Here is a 15,549-nt window from a genome sequence, read left to right as displayed (position 1 = left end):
AGGCTTGGTTCGCGCATGCGCGATAGCGGCAAAATGACGCTATTCGCGCATGCGCAGTAGCGGCGCACAGGACGCGATGATGATGTCACTAAGGCGCCCTATACATAGGAAATAGCCTGCAAGCTTTGGGAATATTTACGTGACTTCCCCTTGTCCAGAATTTCTTCTGTGGAGGTAGGTGGCCTTCTGGGAAGAGGGGGGTGAGCGTGTGTGTGTATGGTGCTCTCAGCCTTACTTATATATCTTTGCAGCAATTATGGAAACCCCTAGAGATATGGACTCACCTCCGCCTGTATGTGGCCAGCCCTCTCATAATAGGTACTGTCTGGGGGGGAAGTGGGGGGGGGGTCCGGTATTAGTCAGTCTGAAAGAATCCCTCAAGGGGATCAGGGCCAGTCAGCCCTTCAGCTGCTGCATCAGACAGTGAATCTGAGGAAGATAGTCCCTGTGTGGGGTTTGACTTTGCCTTACTCTACCCCTTGGTGAAGGCTATCAGAGAGGCTTTGAACTGGGAAGATGAGGTGGCTAATCCTTCCAAACAAAGGAAGTATTTTAAGCAACTTAAAAGGGAGCGTCTTAACTTTCCATTCCTGTCTTACCATTGTGAGGTCATCACGGATGAATGGAGTAAAGTTGAGAAAAAGAATAGTATGCTTTCAAAAGTCCTAAGGTTATATCCCTTTAAGGAGGATGAGGTCAAGTATCTGGAATCAGCTCCTCTCGTGGATGCAGCGGTGATGAGACTAGTAAAACATGTGACCCTTCCATTGGAAGATACAGTTTCATTTAAGGATGCCTTAGATAGGCGGATTGATTCCGATTTAAAGAGAGTCTACCTAACTGCTGGTATGGCATGCAAGCCAGCATTGGCTTTAGCGGCAATGTCCAAGGCCATGGAAGTCTGGACGGACGGTGTGGATGATACCCTCAGAAACCTTTCGGATGAAGTCGCAAAAAACTCTCCTATCCAGGAGTTACGGCTTGCATCGGCTTTTCTGGGGGAGGCTTCGATTGACATCATCCGCCTAGTGTCTCGGGTTATGCTTTCAGCTGTAACCGCCAAACGGGCTCTTTGGCTCCGTCCCTGGCTGGCTGATCCAGCGTCTAAACAGGTGTGGTGCCGTATGCCTTTCGAGGGTTCTTCCCTTTTTGGGAATAAATTGGATAATGCCAAAACCCGGGCCACTGGTGGGAAGTCGGGGTTTCTTCCTCAGGATAGACGTTTAAAAAGCCAGAGGAGATTTTTTCCTAAAAAGCAATATCAAGAGCAGGCCAGGGAGGCCCGTAGCTATAGACCGGGTCGGGAATATTCCAGGTCATGGAAGTCAAGGCAGTCCTCCTTTAAGAAATCCGCCAAGAGCAGTGCGACAGGAGAGAGGGAACCAACCAAATCTTTTTGAGATTGGGCCCGCTCAGATAGGCCAGGTGGGGGCTCATCTTCTACATTTTCGGCATGTCTGGGTGGCCTCAATCCAGGACTTCTGGACCATCAGAACGGTCTCTTCGGGCCATTCTTGGACCTTCAGCAGGTCCCCAAGACTAAAGTATGTTCCCACCTCCCTTCCGGCCTCAGAAGAAAAAAGGCAGATCCTGTTGGCCTACGTGAAATCTTTATTGGCTCAAAGCGCTGCCGTTCCCGTGCCAGACGAACAACGAGGGAGAGGAATTTATTCTCCTCTTTTTATGGTCCAAAAGAAAAACGGTTCTTGGAGGCCAGTCATAGACCTTACACATCTGAATCATTTTATCAAAAAGGAAAGGTTCAAGATGGAAACCTTGTCAACAATACAACAGTCAGTCCAGTCAGGCGACTGGATGATTTCAATAGACCTAAAGGACGCTTACTTTCATGTCCTTGAAGATTTTCAGCAGTTTCTGCGATTTTCAGTAGGAAAACGACATCTTCAGTTCGTATGTCTCCCGTTCGGGCTTTCAACGTCCCCCCAAGTCTTTTCAAAGGTGTTGTTGGCCGTAGTGGCTCTATTGAGAACCAAGGGAATTCTTCTTCACCACTATTTGGACGATCTTCTGCTGCTAGCCCAGGACAGAGACCGTCTGTTATTGCACAAGTATCAGGTTATTTCCACTCTTCAAGAATTCGGTTGGATCCTGAATCTAGAAAAGAGTCAGTTAATTCCTTCTCAGTCTCTTGTATTCCTAGGCGCACTCTTCAACACAGTGAAGGGCACCATCTCATTACCCGAAGAGAAAGTAGCGGTAATTCGGGACAGAATTCGTCCAGCCCTCTCAGCCTCCCATCTCCCGGCTCTTCAGTGCCTGAGAATTATTGGCACTATGGTGGCTTCAGAAGGAGAATCTATTCAATTGTCATTCCATTCTCCCCATCTCATGGATAACAATAATTTCGGATGCCAGCAACAGGGGCTGGGGTGCCCACTGTTTGACGGAAGTAGCACAAGGCACCTGGGACTTCCCTTCCAGGGGGATGGTGTCGAATATTCTAGAATTAAGGGCAGCCTTCCGGGCGCTCCTAGCCTTTCGTCATCTGATCTCAGGAACCTCGGTTCTTCTCAGACTAGACAACACAACAGCAGTGGCATATATAAGGAGACAAGGAGGTACTCGGAGTATGTCCCTTCTTCAGGAGGTAGAGCCAATCATGTCTTGGGCTCAGAAGAACCTGGTCAGCATTACAGCAACTTATGTTCCAGGAACGCAGAATGTCCAAGCGGACTTCCTGTCTCGAGTCAATCTGGACAACAACGAATGGTCCCTTCACGAAGAAGTTTTCAGGTGGATTCTAACGTTGTGGTTCTCCCCAGAGGTCGACCTATTTGCCTCCCCTTGCAACAAGAAACTGGCAAGGTATTATTCCAGGTTTCGGGATCCTCAGGCTTACAGAGTGGATGCACGGACGGATCGATGGTGGTTCAACAAAGTTTACGCCTTTCCTCCAACTCCTATTATTCTACAGTTCCTGCGGAGACTCAAATCAGAAGCAGTAGAGGTGATAGCTGTAATACCTTATTGGCCCAACAGGCCATGGTTTCCGCTTCTAATGCTCCTCAGTGTCAGAGATCCGATTCCCTTACCTCTCAGACCCGATCTTCTATCCCAGGGCTCGAAGCTCCATCCCTGTCCGGCCCATCTATGTCTGAGGGTCTGGTTTTTGAGAGGGGAAGGTTAGAGGCTCTGGGTTTTCCCAAGGAGGCCATTCCTACTCTCATGAGTGCAAGGAGGAAAAGTACCAACCAGGTGTATGAGAGGATTTGGTCTAGATTCACAAGTCACTTGTCTTCCAAGTCTTGCTCTAATGGTAATCTGACGGTTCAGGATGTTTTGGGTTTCTTAAAGTCCGGACTAGACATTCCCCTATCTGTCAGCACTCTTCGTGTACAAGTCTCGGCAATTTCGGCCTTTTCTGGAGTATCCTGGGCTAAACATCCCTTGGTTCAGCAATTCTTTAAAGGAGCAATTAGACTTAGACCACAGAGGAAACCTAGATTCCCCAAGTGGGATTTACCGCTGGTTCTCGACTTCTTCTCACAACTGGACAGAACACTTTCAGTCAAAGAATTGTCCCTAATGACATCTTTTTTGGTAGCCATATCTTCAGCAAAGAGAGTCTCTGAGATTCAGTCTTTAGGATCAAAGGAACCTTTCCTCCCATTTTTCCCTGACAGAGGTCCTAGTGCCAATGCTGGGGTCGAATCCGAAGGTTACCTCAGTCTTCCACGAAAATCAGGATATTACTCTTCCTACCTTTAATTCTGCTGGGAGTCAGGATCTTCATCCTCTCGACATGGGAGTTATTCTGAAACGATACTTGGAGGCAACAGCTTCTTTCCGGCAATCGGATTATCTTTTTGTTCTTTTTCACGGTAAAAACAAAGACCTTAGGGCTTCGGTCAGATCCATTTCCACGTGGGTGGTTCAGGCGATCCAGTGGGCTTATAAAGAGAAGGGCTTGGCTCCTCCTGAGGCGGTTACGGGACACATTCCACGAGAAGTCTCTCTACTTCTTAGGCAGCTTCACGTCATGTGGCTCCTGAGGTTATCTGCAAAGCTGCCTCTTGGTCATCCATTCATACATTTATGGCTCACTATTGTGTCGAACCTGCCAGTTTATCTTCCGTTGATTTTGTTTTAAAGGTGCTGTCGGTTGACAGTGTTAAATACATTTTTGTTAAGCATTTTTGCCCACCCGAGTGTGTTTGGCGAGTTATTTCCCACACGTTGCTGCCATGGAGTCTGTCAGGAAAACGGAAAATTCCTATCAAAATACTTAACGTAATTTTCCTTTCCTGATGGACTCCATGGCAGCAGGAGTTCCCTCCCAAAATGGCTGGAGTAGGCTAGTTACCGAACACGGCCAGGGGCAGGGAGCAAAGATTTATGGGAGTAGTGTCCTATAGGGTAGTGGAGGTGGGACTTAACCCACACGTTGCTGCCATGGAGTCCATCAGGAAAGGAAAATTACGGTAAGTATTTTGATAGGAATTTTCCGTTTTATTCACGTAGTTATTATTTTATATTGGTTTGGTTAGCTAACAGGGGTTGTGGCGCAGCTTTTGAAATCTTTTTCCAGTCTATCTTAGTGTGTGTATCACACTTAGAGCTGCGCCCTCTATTTAGGTTTTAATTATTTTTTTATTTGTTCATTCCTGAGCGCAGTTCATTTTTTTCTATACATCACATTACTATACCTAATTTTTCTTTCTTTTTTATTGTGTTTAATAATTTATCATCACATTGATATTTAGTTTTAGGATTTTGTTATGGTGAAGGATGTTATGTTATTTATAATAGGCTCCATTTGCTTATTTTGCACATGATTCACTGATTAACCATTAGGAGGTTACACCGTGTTATATTGGGAGGTTAATATTAGCGCATTATACATTCTAAATATAAACAATATTTATTCATGATTAAAAACCCATAAAACAAAACAAAAAAAGGAGGACTTGCACAAAGCGGTAAAAGTCAAAGCAGTTGCCTCTGGAACCCAGAGCCGCTGCAGAATTCCCCTGCTTTGGCCGTGAGCAAGGGGAGAAGTGCACAGGCAAGAGGAAGCCGCTCTGCAGGGAGACAACCCAACCATGGATGAAAGCCAGAGCCAAGCTGGAGAGGATGCCTGACACCGCTGGGAGTGTGCTGGGAGATAGGGACATGTTTCAAAGCATTATAAATTGTGGATAGACCCTCTGCACACTGCTGTACACCCTTTCCAGAAAACTATACAATGAAAAACAGGGATCTTTAGTTCACACATACTGCAATAAATGTTTAAAGGGACACTAAAGTTTAATTTTTTTTTTTTTTTAAATACCAACCATGTCATACTTACCTCCACTGTGCAGTTGGTTTTGCACAGAGGGGCCTGGATCCTCCTCTGCTGTGGTCCCTAAGCAGTGCTTGTGGCTCCTTCTCAAGTGCCCTGTCGGAGTAGCGCTCTCCTTTGCAGCTATTACCTCTTGTACAACCCCCCCCCCCCTTTAGATTGTAAGCTCAATCAACAGGGCCCTCCTGTTCCTTCTGTATTGAACTGTATTGTAATTGTACTGCTCCCCCCCTCCCTACATTGCAAAGCGCTGCGCAAACTGTCTGCACTATATAAATCCTGTATAATAATTATAATACATTGTTTTTTTTACACAGTACGGGGCTCTTTAACACAAAAAATAAAGAAACTGAAAATATTCTTTAGTATACAGAGGACATATCTAATCTTACCATACATAAGTTCAGTTTCCTTTTATATTCTCAACTTAGACGTCTACAGACATTGGTATTGTCAGATAACGTCATAGCCAAGTCTTTGACCTAAAAAGAGTCACACTATACTAAGTGCATAGACATTGCTGAGCTGTGCTGGAGCAGAAAACTTCTACCTGAAACAACTGGATTCCAGGTAAAGGCAATAATATCATAAAAAGAATACAGAAGGGATTGTAATGATTTTTAAAAAATGTATTTCAGAAATCTGTTGAGTAAAGGGAATGTTTTCTATAGCATTCCATTGTGTGGGTAACTGATACCTAGTACGTAGTCACCAGATAAACATGACTTCATCTGTGGCTGCCCCCCTAATCCATGTGCCCAGCCCCTAATCTACATGCAGGGCACCAGACACATGGATTTCTATGGGCTTTATTTTAAAAAATTTTGGAAGCAGGTGATTAAAAACCTGAGGCTCTAATTGGTTTTAAAAAGGGGTGGGCTCGAGACACAGAGCCCTGAGCCAACTCAGTTTTGTGACATAGCACATTAATATTAGCTAATATCTTCCTGCTTCTCCTCCCGAGAATACCCGATTGACCGATAGGAGAAGCAACCATATTGGCTGGTACCAGGGGGAGATCCGGAGGAGGCCATCCTCATCGGAGGGAGCGATCTCGCTCTACATCACCACAAACACCGGAGCCTGACCACGTGAGTACGGGTTTCAGGTGCTGGGGGGGTCAGGTGGTTTGTTTTTTAGCCACTGTGTTGTACTAAAATGAATATTGTATGGGGGGACAGCAAGTGTCTTAGCCCTTGTACACACGGTCGGACATTCTGACCGAAAATGTCCGATCGGACCATGTTGTTGGATAGTCCGACCATGTGTGGGCTTCATCTGACTTTTTCTGTCGGAATGTCCGACCAACAAAGTTTGAGAGCTGGATATAAAAATTTTCCTACAACACGATCCGATCGGACTTTGTCCGATCGTTTGTAGAGCATTCCGATCGGACAAAGTGCCACGCATGCTCGGATCAAATTCCTAGACAAAAGCTATTGGCTACTAGCCTGAACGTAGTCCCGTCATAACAAAATAACGTCATCACGTTACGAGCGGTCGGATTTTCCGACAAATTTGTCCGACCGTGTGTATGCAACACCAGTTTCAGGCAAAATCCGTCGGAATAAATCCAACGGATTTTGTTGTCGGAATTTCCGACCATGTGTACAAGGGCTTAGAATTTTTAATACATTTGTTGGGAATTATATCTAAACTTTCTTACTTCTATGGGAATCTTTAGACAGAATATTCCATCTATATAGTAATTTGTATGCAGCCATAGGTTACTATAGGTCTCCAGCTATAGAAAGATTCTCTGGGAACAAACACCTATTATGCCGCGTACACACGACCAGACTTTTCAACATCAAAAGTCCGACGGAATGATTCCAGCAGACCATTCGAACGTGTGTGGGCTGCAGCGGACTTTTGATTTGCAAAAGTCTGACAGACTTTAGAAATGGAACATGTTTCAAATTTTTCCGCCAGAACTCCGCCGGACCCAGTTCCTACCGAGAAATCCACTCGTGTGTGTGTGTGCTAGTCCGACGGACAAAAACCGATGCGAGGGCAGCTATTGGCTACTGGCTATGAACTTCCTTATTCTAGTCTGGTCGTACGATATCACATTCGAATCCGTCGGACTTTGGTGTGATTGTGTGTGGCCAAGTCCGTTCATTCGGAAAGTCCGTCAGAACTCTGTCAGAACTCTGTCAGAACTCCGTCGAAAGTCTGTCGGACCTAAGTCCGGTCGTGTGTACGCGGCATTACTCTTTGCCCCCCTACACACGGTCGGACATTCTGCCAACCAAATCCGTCGGATTTTGTCCATTGGATTGTGTCCGAAACTGTTGCATACACACGGTCGGACAAAGTTGTTGAAAAATCCGATCTTTCAGAACGTGATGACGTAATTTCGTTACGATGGGACTACGTTCAGGCTAGTAGCCAATAGCTTTGATGTAGGAATTTGATCTGAGCATGCGTGGCACTTTGTCCGATCGGAATTCTCTACACATGATCGGAGTATGTCCTATCGGACCAGTTTGTCTGAAAATATTTCCAATAAGTTGGAAAATTTGGTCCGACGGATATTCCGACGGAAACAGTCCGATGCATACCACACACAGTCGGATCATCCGACAACACGGTCCGATAGGACACATTCCGACGGATTCTCCGACCATGGGTACAGGGGCTTTTATTGTTCTTAAATTGTAGTACATTGGATGAATAAGAATAATAGGAGGTTTACTTACTATAATAATGAGGTTGAGTTCTACACACCTAAAATCTTATATTCTATATCTTTATTAACAATCTTTTGTCTTTTATTCCGTGGTTCAAAATCTAAACTGTGAAATTTACAATACTGAAATATGTATTATAACAAACAGAAGTCACGTCAATCAATTTATTTAAGAGCTTAATATGTATGAAAAGTAAACTATATTACCAAAGGTATTGGGACACCTGCCTTTACACGCACATGAACTTTAATGGCATCCCAGTCTTAGTCCATAGGGTTCAATATTGCATTGGCTCACCCCCCGGGGGCCCCCAGATCCTGCCCCCCCATGTGAAAGCGTTTGGGGTACATTGTACCCCTATACATTCACCAAACAAAATGTCAAAAAGAAATATAAACACACACACAGTTTTTGACAATTCCTTAATTAAAAATAAAAAAACAACGTCCCCCGATGTAGATCCATCATCAATCATGATGCCCGCCACCTTCGCCGTACCCTTCTTTGCAGACTGAGCATTATTGTTTTCTTTTTTCGAGTCCAGTGGTGGCGGCAGGCGGCGTGATTGATGATGGCTCTACATCGAGGGACATTTTTTTTATTTTTAATAAAGGAATTGTTCTTATTTCTTTTTGACACTTGTTTGGGGAATGGGTAGGGGTACTATGTACCTCATACTCATTCACATTTGGGGGTCTGGCATCTGGGGCTCCCTTGTTAATGGGGGTTTCTATATGCCAATAAACCCCCTGCTATGGGACCCCCACAACCACAGCCCAGGGTTGTCAGTAAGAGGCCCTTGTCCACCCACCCCAAAACACTCCCCATGTTAAGGGCAAGTGGCCTGGTATGGTTTGGGAGGGCCAGTCGCTCATGCTCCCCCCTTTCCTGACCTGCCAGGCTGCATGCTTGGATAAGGGTCTGGTTTGGATTTTGGAGGGGAACCCATGCCATTTTCTTTTTACATTTTGGTATAGGGTTCCCTTTAAAATCCATACCAGACCCAAAGAGCCTGGTATGGATTGGTGGACAACCCCCCACGCCATTTTATTTTACATTTTTATATTGCAGCCAATGGTATTGTATTGCCGGCAATTTAAATGTCTTTTTTTTCTTTATAAATGTCAGTTTTGCTGCAGCAGGTTCTATACATGGTACAGATGTGCCACTTTACAGGCAGACTAAGGGGGTCCCCCCAGGCAATATATTTAAAGGAATTTTTCATTTTTATTGTTTAACTATTGTTTCATCATTAAAATCAATGCTCCTGTAAATACTATCTTTTTAAAATAAATTTGTATTGATACATGTCCCCCAGGACAGTACCGGACCCCATAACCATTTTGTGGGCAGTAACTTGCATATACGCCTTCAAAATGGGGACTTTTGATTTCTTAAGTTCGGGTCCCATAGACTTTAATAGGGTTTGCAATGTTAGAGAGTTCTGTCACAAACCAAATCGGGGGTTGTTTGGCCCAACACTAGTGGTGAGATTATTTAGCTTTAAATTCCTCTTTGATAATACATCAATAAAGATGTATTACTGTATGTCGGTGTTGTTTTGTTTATTTAATGCTGTGCTTCATTTTTCAGCTGACAAAAACCCTTTTTAGTACTGTAGTGAAACAATGAAGATTGTTCATATAATTATAAAAATAAATTTGTCCCCCAGTTTGCCTGGTCAGGATGTTTCTTTAGAGGTCACAGTGTACCTTTGTTACATATTGCTTAGACCCCATTTACACGTATTGTTTTTGACTTTGCAGAACATCAAACTTGATATCTGACTCCTGACATGTCTGGAAGTGTGGAGACCAACACCACCGAGGAAGATTCCTTTACCACTATGCATGAAGTACTCAATGTTTCATCAATGGTGGTTTTATCTGTGATATGTTTGCTGGGAATAGCTGGAAATGGTCTGGTCATCTGGTTTGTTGCCTTCAGGATGAAGAAGACGGTCAACTCTGTTTGGTTCTTAAGTGTAGCTTTTGCCGATTTTACCTTCAGCCTTTTCGTACCCTTAACTATCTCTTACATCGCTCTTAACTATTACTGGCCGTTTGGAACCTTCATGTGCAAGCTTAACCGCTTTTCAATTTATCTCAATATGTCTGCCAGTGTCCTACAACTCACCGTCATCAGTATTGATCGCTGCATCTCCATAGTCTTCCCTGTTTGGTGTTGGAACCATCGCACTGTGGGACTGGCTGTGAAAGTAATTATTGCAATTTGGATTATATCTCTTTTGCTCAATGTATCTTACTTTATAAATACACAAATATATGATGTAGGCGATGAATTTGTGTATTGTTTGGACAATTGGATAATGCACGATGTACAAACTATAATAAGATTTATTGTTCTGTTTGTTATAGCTTTTACCATCATTATCGTTTGTTACACTGTCATCTTTTTGCGTATTCGAAGAAATCGCAGAGTAACATCTAACAAACCTTTTAAAGTTATTGCTGCCGTCATCATTTCCTTCTTTATTTGCTGGTTTCCTTATCATGTCTTTGCCTTCATGTCTTCATACGGAAGCAACACATGGAATCCTAATATCTGGCTTGTAATTGCTATAGGCAGACCTATATCATCTTTATTGGCTTATTCAAACAGTTGTGTTAACCCTCTTCTCTACGTCTTTATTGGACAAGACTTCAAGCAAAAATTGTGGAGTGCCATTAAATCTGCGTTTGAGAGAACTTTTATCGAGGACACCGATCTGACAGATCCAAATAGACACAGATTTTTACCCGATCTTGCAATAAGTCAAATATGATTTTTAGCACATATTTAGGGATGATTTGCCAACATTTGTGGTTGTGTACTCTATGGACCTGAATAAAGTGTATATAGATTGGGAACATTGTTTTTATCATTGTTTTTCTTTTATGGGAACGCCCAAATTGTACCCCGTGGTCACAGAGACAGGCCAACAATAGGCAGACCATAGTGAAAGTGACCATAGTGAAAAAACTGTACAAGTAGACTACCAAAGATGAAATTTGCATCAGTATATAGCCATATACATGTAGAAATAAAATAACTTTATATCAAAAATCCATAACTCTAAACAGTCATAAAAGGCTGATTGTATTTAATCTGGACAAATATAGACAGTTTTCTCAATTGGTAGGATTTAAAACCGTTTATAACTGCATCCCAGCCCGAAATACATCATCACCAGGCAGAAATTGCGACAACCGGCATAGTCACAGGCTGCCGCACATTGCGCCACAAACCGCCGCTGATTGGGGCAGAAGGCGGCCAATGAGGCACCACCCAGTTTCTTGAGCGGGTGTACGGGGATTTTGGTTGTGCATTGGCCTCCATTTGGTCCGCCCCCCTCCCTGTCTGCTGCACTGGTCGCTCTGATGTGTGAGCAACAGGTTCTGGCGGTCTCTCATCACTATCGCTCCCTTGGAGCGATGTGGCCTCTTACGTCATCACGTGAGGTTCCTGCTCTCCTCTGGCCCTGCCTATGCTGCCGCCTCATTGGCCACCTTCCGCCACAATAAGCAGCGGTTTGCAGCGCAATGCGCGGCAGCTTGTGACTATGCCGGTTATCGCCATTTCCGCCTGGAGATGACGTATTTCCGGCTGGAATGCAGTTATAAACGACTGCCTTCAGACTGACCATTTAGGCCAGCGTCTCCATCGGGGATCACACGCATGCTCTTGGTCTCTCCCTACATATGTTATCTGTGAATATAAGGTAAAACCTTGTCTAGTATTACTGGAAGATAATTATTATGTATCTGGCTGTGCCGCTATGCCCCCCCCCCCCCTTTTCCTTATCTTATTCACTCACTGCATTTTCCATTTGTCATCTTTGCTTCTTATTTACCAGGCAGCACCTGTTTGAGCTGTTAATCATTTATTGGACATCTTGCCCTATTGATTAATGGTGCAGCGTTAATCCTTAGCTCAGACCGTGATGGCAGATTGCCCTCTTCCCTGCTTTGCGTGTATATTAACCAATTCCTGATGCCTATGGTTACCAACCATCGCTCCTTGTAGGCCCTTTCAGCTACTGGTAAGCCCTTCATTATTACTCCTAGCTACACAGTATATGTTTAATTATATTGTTTCTCGATTGGCCATCTTCTGTGGCATATATATTAAATATACATATATAGCTTCTAGATATCACATGGATAAATATAAATGCTTATTATCAAAATATACTTTCTATTTTTATTATGGTTTGCTTTTTTTCCTTTTTTCTATAGAATTTTACCATTATCTCAATTTGTAGGGATTATCTGTCTGAATTTATTCACATGTGACCCCCACAACCTATTATCTTACAAATGGACATAATATGCGAGTATCTATTGCTATGAATATGTTCTATGTTGTGTAGGGAATAACTTTCCTTTTATTTATACATATAACTAGGCTTTTGCTCCTCTTCCCCCGGCGGTCACCAAACTTGGGCTTTCTTTCCTGGCTAGATCCAGTGGCGGCTGGTGCTCAAACTGAAAAAAAAAAAAAAAACTCAACTGCAGCCTCACTGTGCCCATCAAACGCAGCTACTGTGCCCATCAATTACTACCACTGTGCCCATCAAATGCAGCCAACGTGCCCATCAAAAGCAGCCACTGTGCCATCAAACACAGTCACTGTGCCATCAAATGCAACCAATGTATCCATAAATTACCACCACTGTGCCCATTAAACACTGTAACTGTGCCCATCAAACGCAGCTACTGTGCCCATCAATTGCCACCACTGGGCCCATCAAACGCAGCCACTATGCCATCAAATGCAGCCACTGTGCCATCAAACGCAGCCACTGTGCCATCAAACGCAGCCACTTTAACCATCAATTGGCGCCAGTGTGCCACATCAATTGCCACCAGTCTTCCCCATCAATTGTCATCAGTTTGCCCCACCAAATGCTGCCAGTGTGCCCCCAACCCCCGCTCGGCACTTACCTGTCTCGGGTCAGCGCATTCCTCCACGCTCCTTCTGAGTCCTCAATGTCTTCTCCTGTCCTCTTCTGCTATGATTGGACGCCCAATAGGCATCCAATCACAGCGCCTGTCACTTCAGCCAATCAGAAAATGCACAGCAGTGCGCCCGCTGTTTACCAATTTGGAAACCTATTAGAGCCCATGGCTCTAATCAGGACGCCTATTAGAGCCGACAGCTCTAATCAGGCACTTCCAAAAACACCCCTGCCGCTGTAATTCAGATGCTCGGCGCTCGACAAGGGGCCGGACACCTGAATAGAGGGTGTCAGCGGCGACAATAGATAGATTCATGCAATGCATGAATCTATCTATTGAAGATTGACAGGTGCAGGAGAGAGGGGGCGGCGCTCCTGTGCCCTCTATGGACGCACCGCCACTGGCTAGATCCCATTAAAGTGACCACTCCTTTGTTTCTTGTACTGGATAGCATGATATATATATAGTTACAGGTACATAGTTAGTAAGGTTGAATAAAGACACCAGTCCATCCAGTTCAACCTGAGTGAGTGTCTACAATTGTCCCTATCCCTGTACATTGCACACTCACATCGGTCCCTACCCTCAAGCAGCCCACAATCCAAGGTCCCCATTTATATACTAGGGTAAATTTTTGAACATAAGCCAATTAACCTATTTGCATGTCTGGAGTGTGGGAGGAAACCGGTGTACCCGGAGGAAACCCACGCAGGCACAGGGAGAACATGCAAGCTCCAGGCGGGTAGTGTCATGGTTGGGATTCGAACCAGCAACCCTTTTTACTGCTAGGTGAGAGTGCTAAACACTACACCACTGTGCTATATATATATATATACGATCTGTCATCTCCTCTACACAGTCCCCTCCCCTCGTCAGTTAGAACACACACTAGGGAACGCAATTAACCCCCCTAGCATTAACCCCTTCCCTGCCAGTGAAATTTTTACAATAATCAGTGCATTTTTATAGCACTGATCGCTGTATAAATGTCAATAGTCCCAAAAATGTGTCAAAAGTGTCCTATGTATCCTCTATAATATCGCAGTCATGATAAAAATCACAGATCGCCGCCATTACTAGTAAATAAATAAATAAAAATGCCATAAAACTATCAACTATTTTGTAGACGCTATAACTTTCACGCAAACCAATCAATATACGCTTATTGCGATTTTTTTTACCAAAAATATGTTGAAGAATACGTATTGGCCTAAACTGAGGAAAAAAATCGTTTTTATGTATTTTTAGGGGATATTTATTATAGCAAAAAGTAAAAAAATATTGATTGTTTTTCAAAATTGACACTTATTTTTTTGCTCATAGCACAAAAAATAAAAACCACTGAGGTGATCAAATACCACCAAAATAAAGCTTTATTTATGGGAAAAAAAGGACGTCAATTTCGTTTGGGTGCAACGTCGCACGACTGTGCAATTGTCAGTTAAAGCGACACAGTGCCAAATCGCAAAAAGTGCTCTGATCAGGAAGGGGGTCAAATCTTCCAGGGCTGACGCGGTTAAGCTACAGTACATTTACACTGTTTCATTGAAAAAACATAATAAAAAAATGCATTTGCTTTTCTGCCGCGCTTTTACTGCATTTTTGCTACGTTTCTGGTGAATAAAAAGACATGTGACGGAAAAAATGCAACAAAAGTACAACTGCTAGGGAGTTTATATTATTGTATTCCACGCTTAGGTTCAGAAATAAGGCTGCTCCCTAAGGTGCTTTTGTTAAATCCCCTATATGAATAAAAAGATGTATGTATATGGGGTAAATGGCGCTGCCTATCACCTGAAGAGTGATTCTCTCCAACAACTCACTCCTCTAGGTGTGCATGCAATAGATAAATATTCTGTTCCTGTAAGTAAAAATTCCTGTCTCCTAAAGAGTGACTCTATGCAGTGGGTCTCTCCTCCCAGGTAAAGAAACAAAAAATGTGTGACTTATGCAATAGTAAAAAGACCCCCTGTCACCTGAAGGGTGACTCTCCACAATGAGTCTCTCTTCCCAGGTGAATAAATGAAAAATTGACTAGTGGCTACTCCCGTGGTAACCCTCAAAATCACATTAAAGGTATCAGTAAGGTATTATAGTGGTACCTTTATTCTACCAATGCCTGTTACTAAAGTGTCTGTGCAAAAGCATATCTCCCAACTTTTTGAGATGGGAATAAGGGACACCTATCAGCAAAAGTATGCAAGCATTAGGACACACCCCCTCGTCACACCCCCCTTAAAGGAGAATTGTATAAAAAAACAAGATTGGTTAAAGAGCTTTTTTTTTTATTTTATTTATTTTTTACCACTACTATTCCTTTATATTGGATTTTGGAATTTACAAATGCAGCAATTTAGAAATCAGATGAAAGGTTTAGCTCTGGGAAACGCTTTTTGATAGGTAAAAAATGCATTTTATATGCAACTATATGGATCAGACCATCAGAAATGAGGGACAAATAAGGAGGAAAGAGGGACAGAGGGATATTGCTCCAAATCAGGGACAGTATATCTATATCGAACTGTTGTCACAACGAAAATTTAAATAAAGCATTTCTTTATGTCGGATCTTTCGGTTTTCGGATTTTTTT

At 43.4% G+C, this 15,549-nt stretch overlaps 1 protein-coding gene across 1 annotated transcript; it reads left to right on the top strand.

The window, feature by feature from the left end:
• The first annotated feature begins 5,846 nt into the window (after positions 1-5,846).
• LOC143933152 (chemerin-like receptor 1) lies at positions 5,847-10,845 on the top strand. Its single transcript, XM_077456088.1, has 2 exons — positions 5,847-6,396; positions 9,765-10,845. The coding sequence occupies exon 2, from the start codon at positions 9,794-9,796 to the stop codon at positions 10,781-10,783; it is 990 nt and encodes a 329-aa protein (XP_077312214.1). The 5' UTR covers positions 5,847-6,396; positions 9,765-9,793; the 3' UTR covers positions 10,784-10,845.
• Positions 10,846-15,549: the final 4,704 nt, after the last annotated feature.

Source organism: Lithobates pipiens, unplaced genomic scaffold, assembly GCF_037356315.1.
Source record: "Lithobates pipiens isolate NorthernLeopardFrog02 unplaced genomic scaffold, aLitPip1_a1.2 Scaffold_27, whole genome shotgun sequence".
In the NCBI taxonomy this organism is placed as follows: Eukaryota; Metazoa; Chordata; class Amphibia; order Anura; family Ranidae; genus Lithobates; species Lithobates pipiens.
Note: the sequence above shows the minus strand (reverse complement) of the source record. Positions and strands in the feature narration are given on the sequence as shown.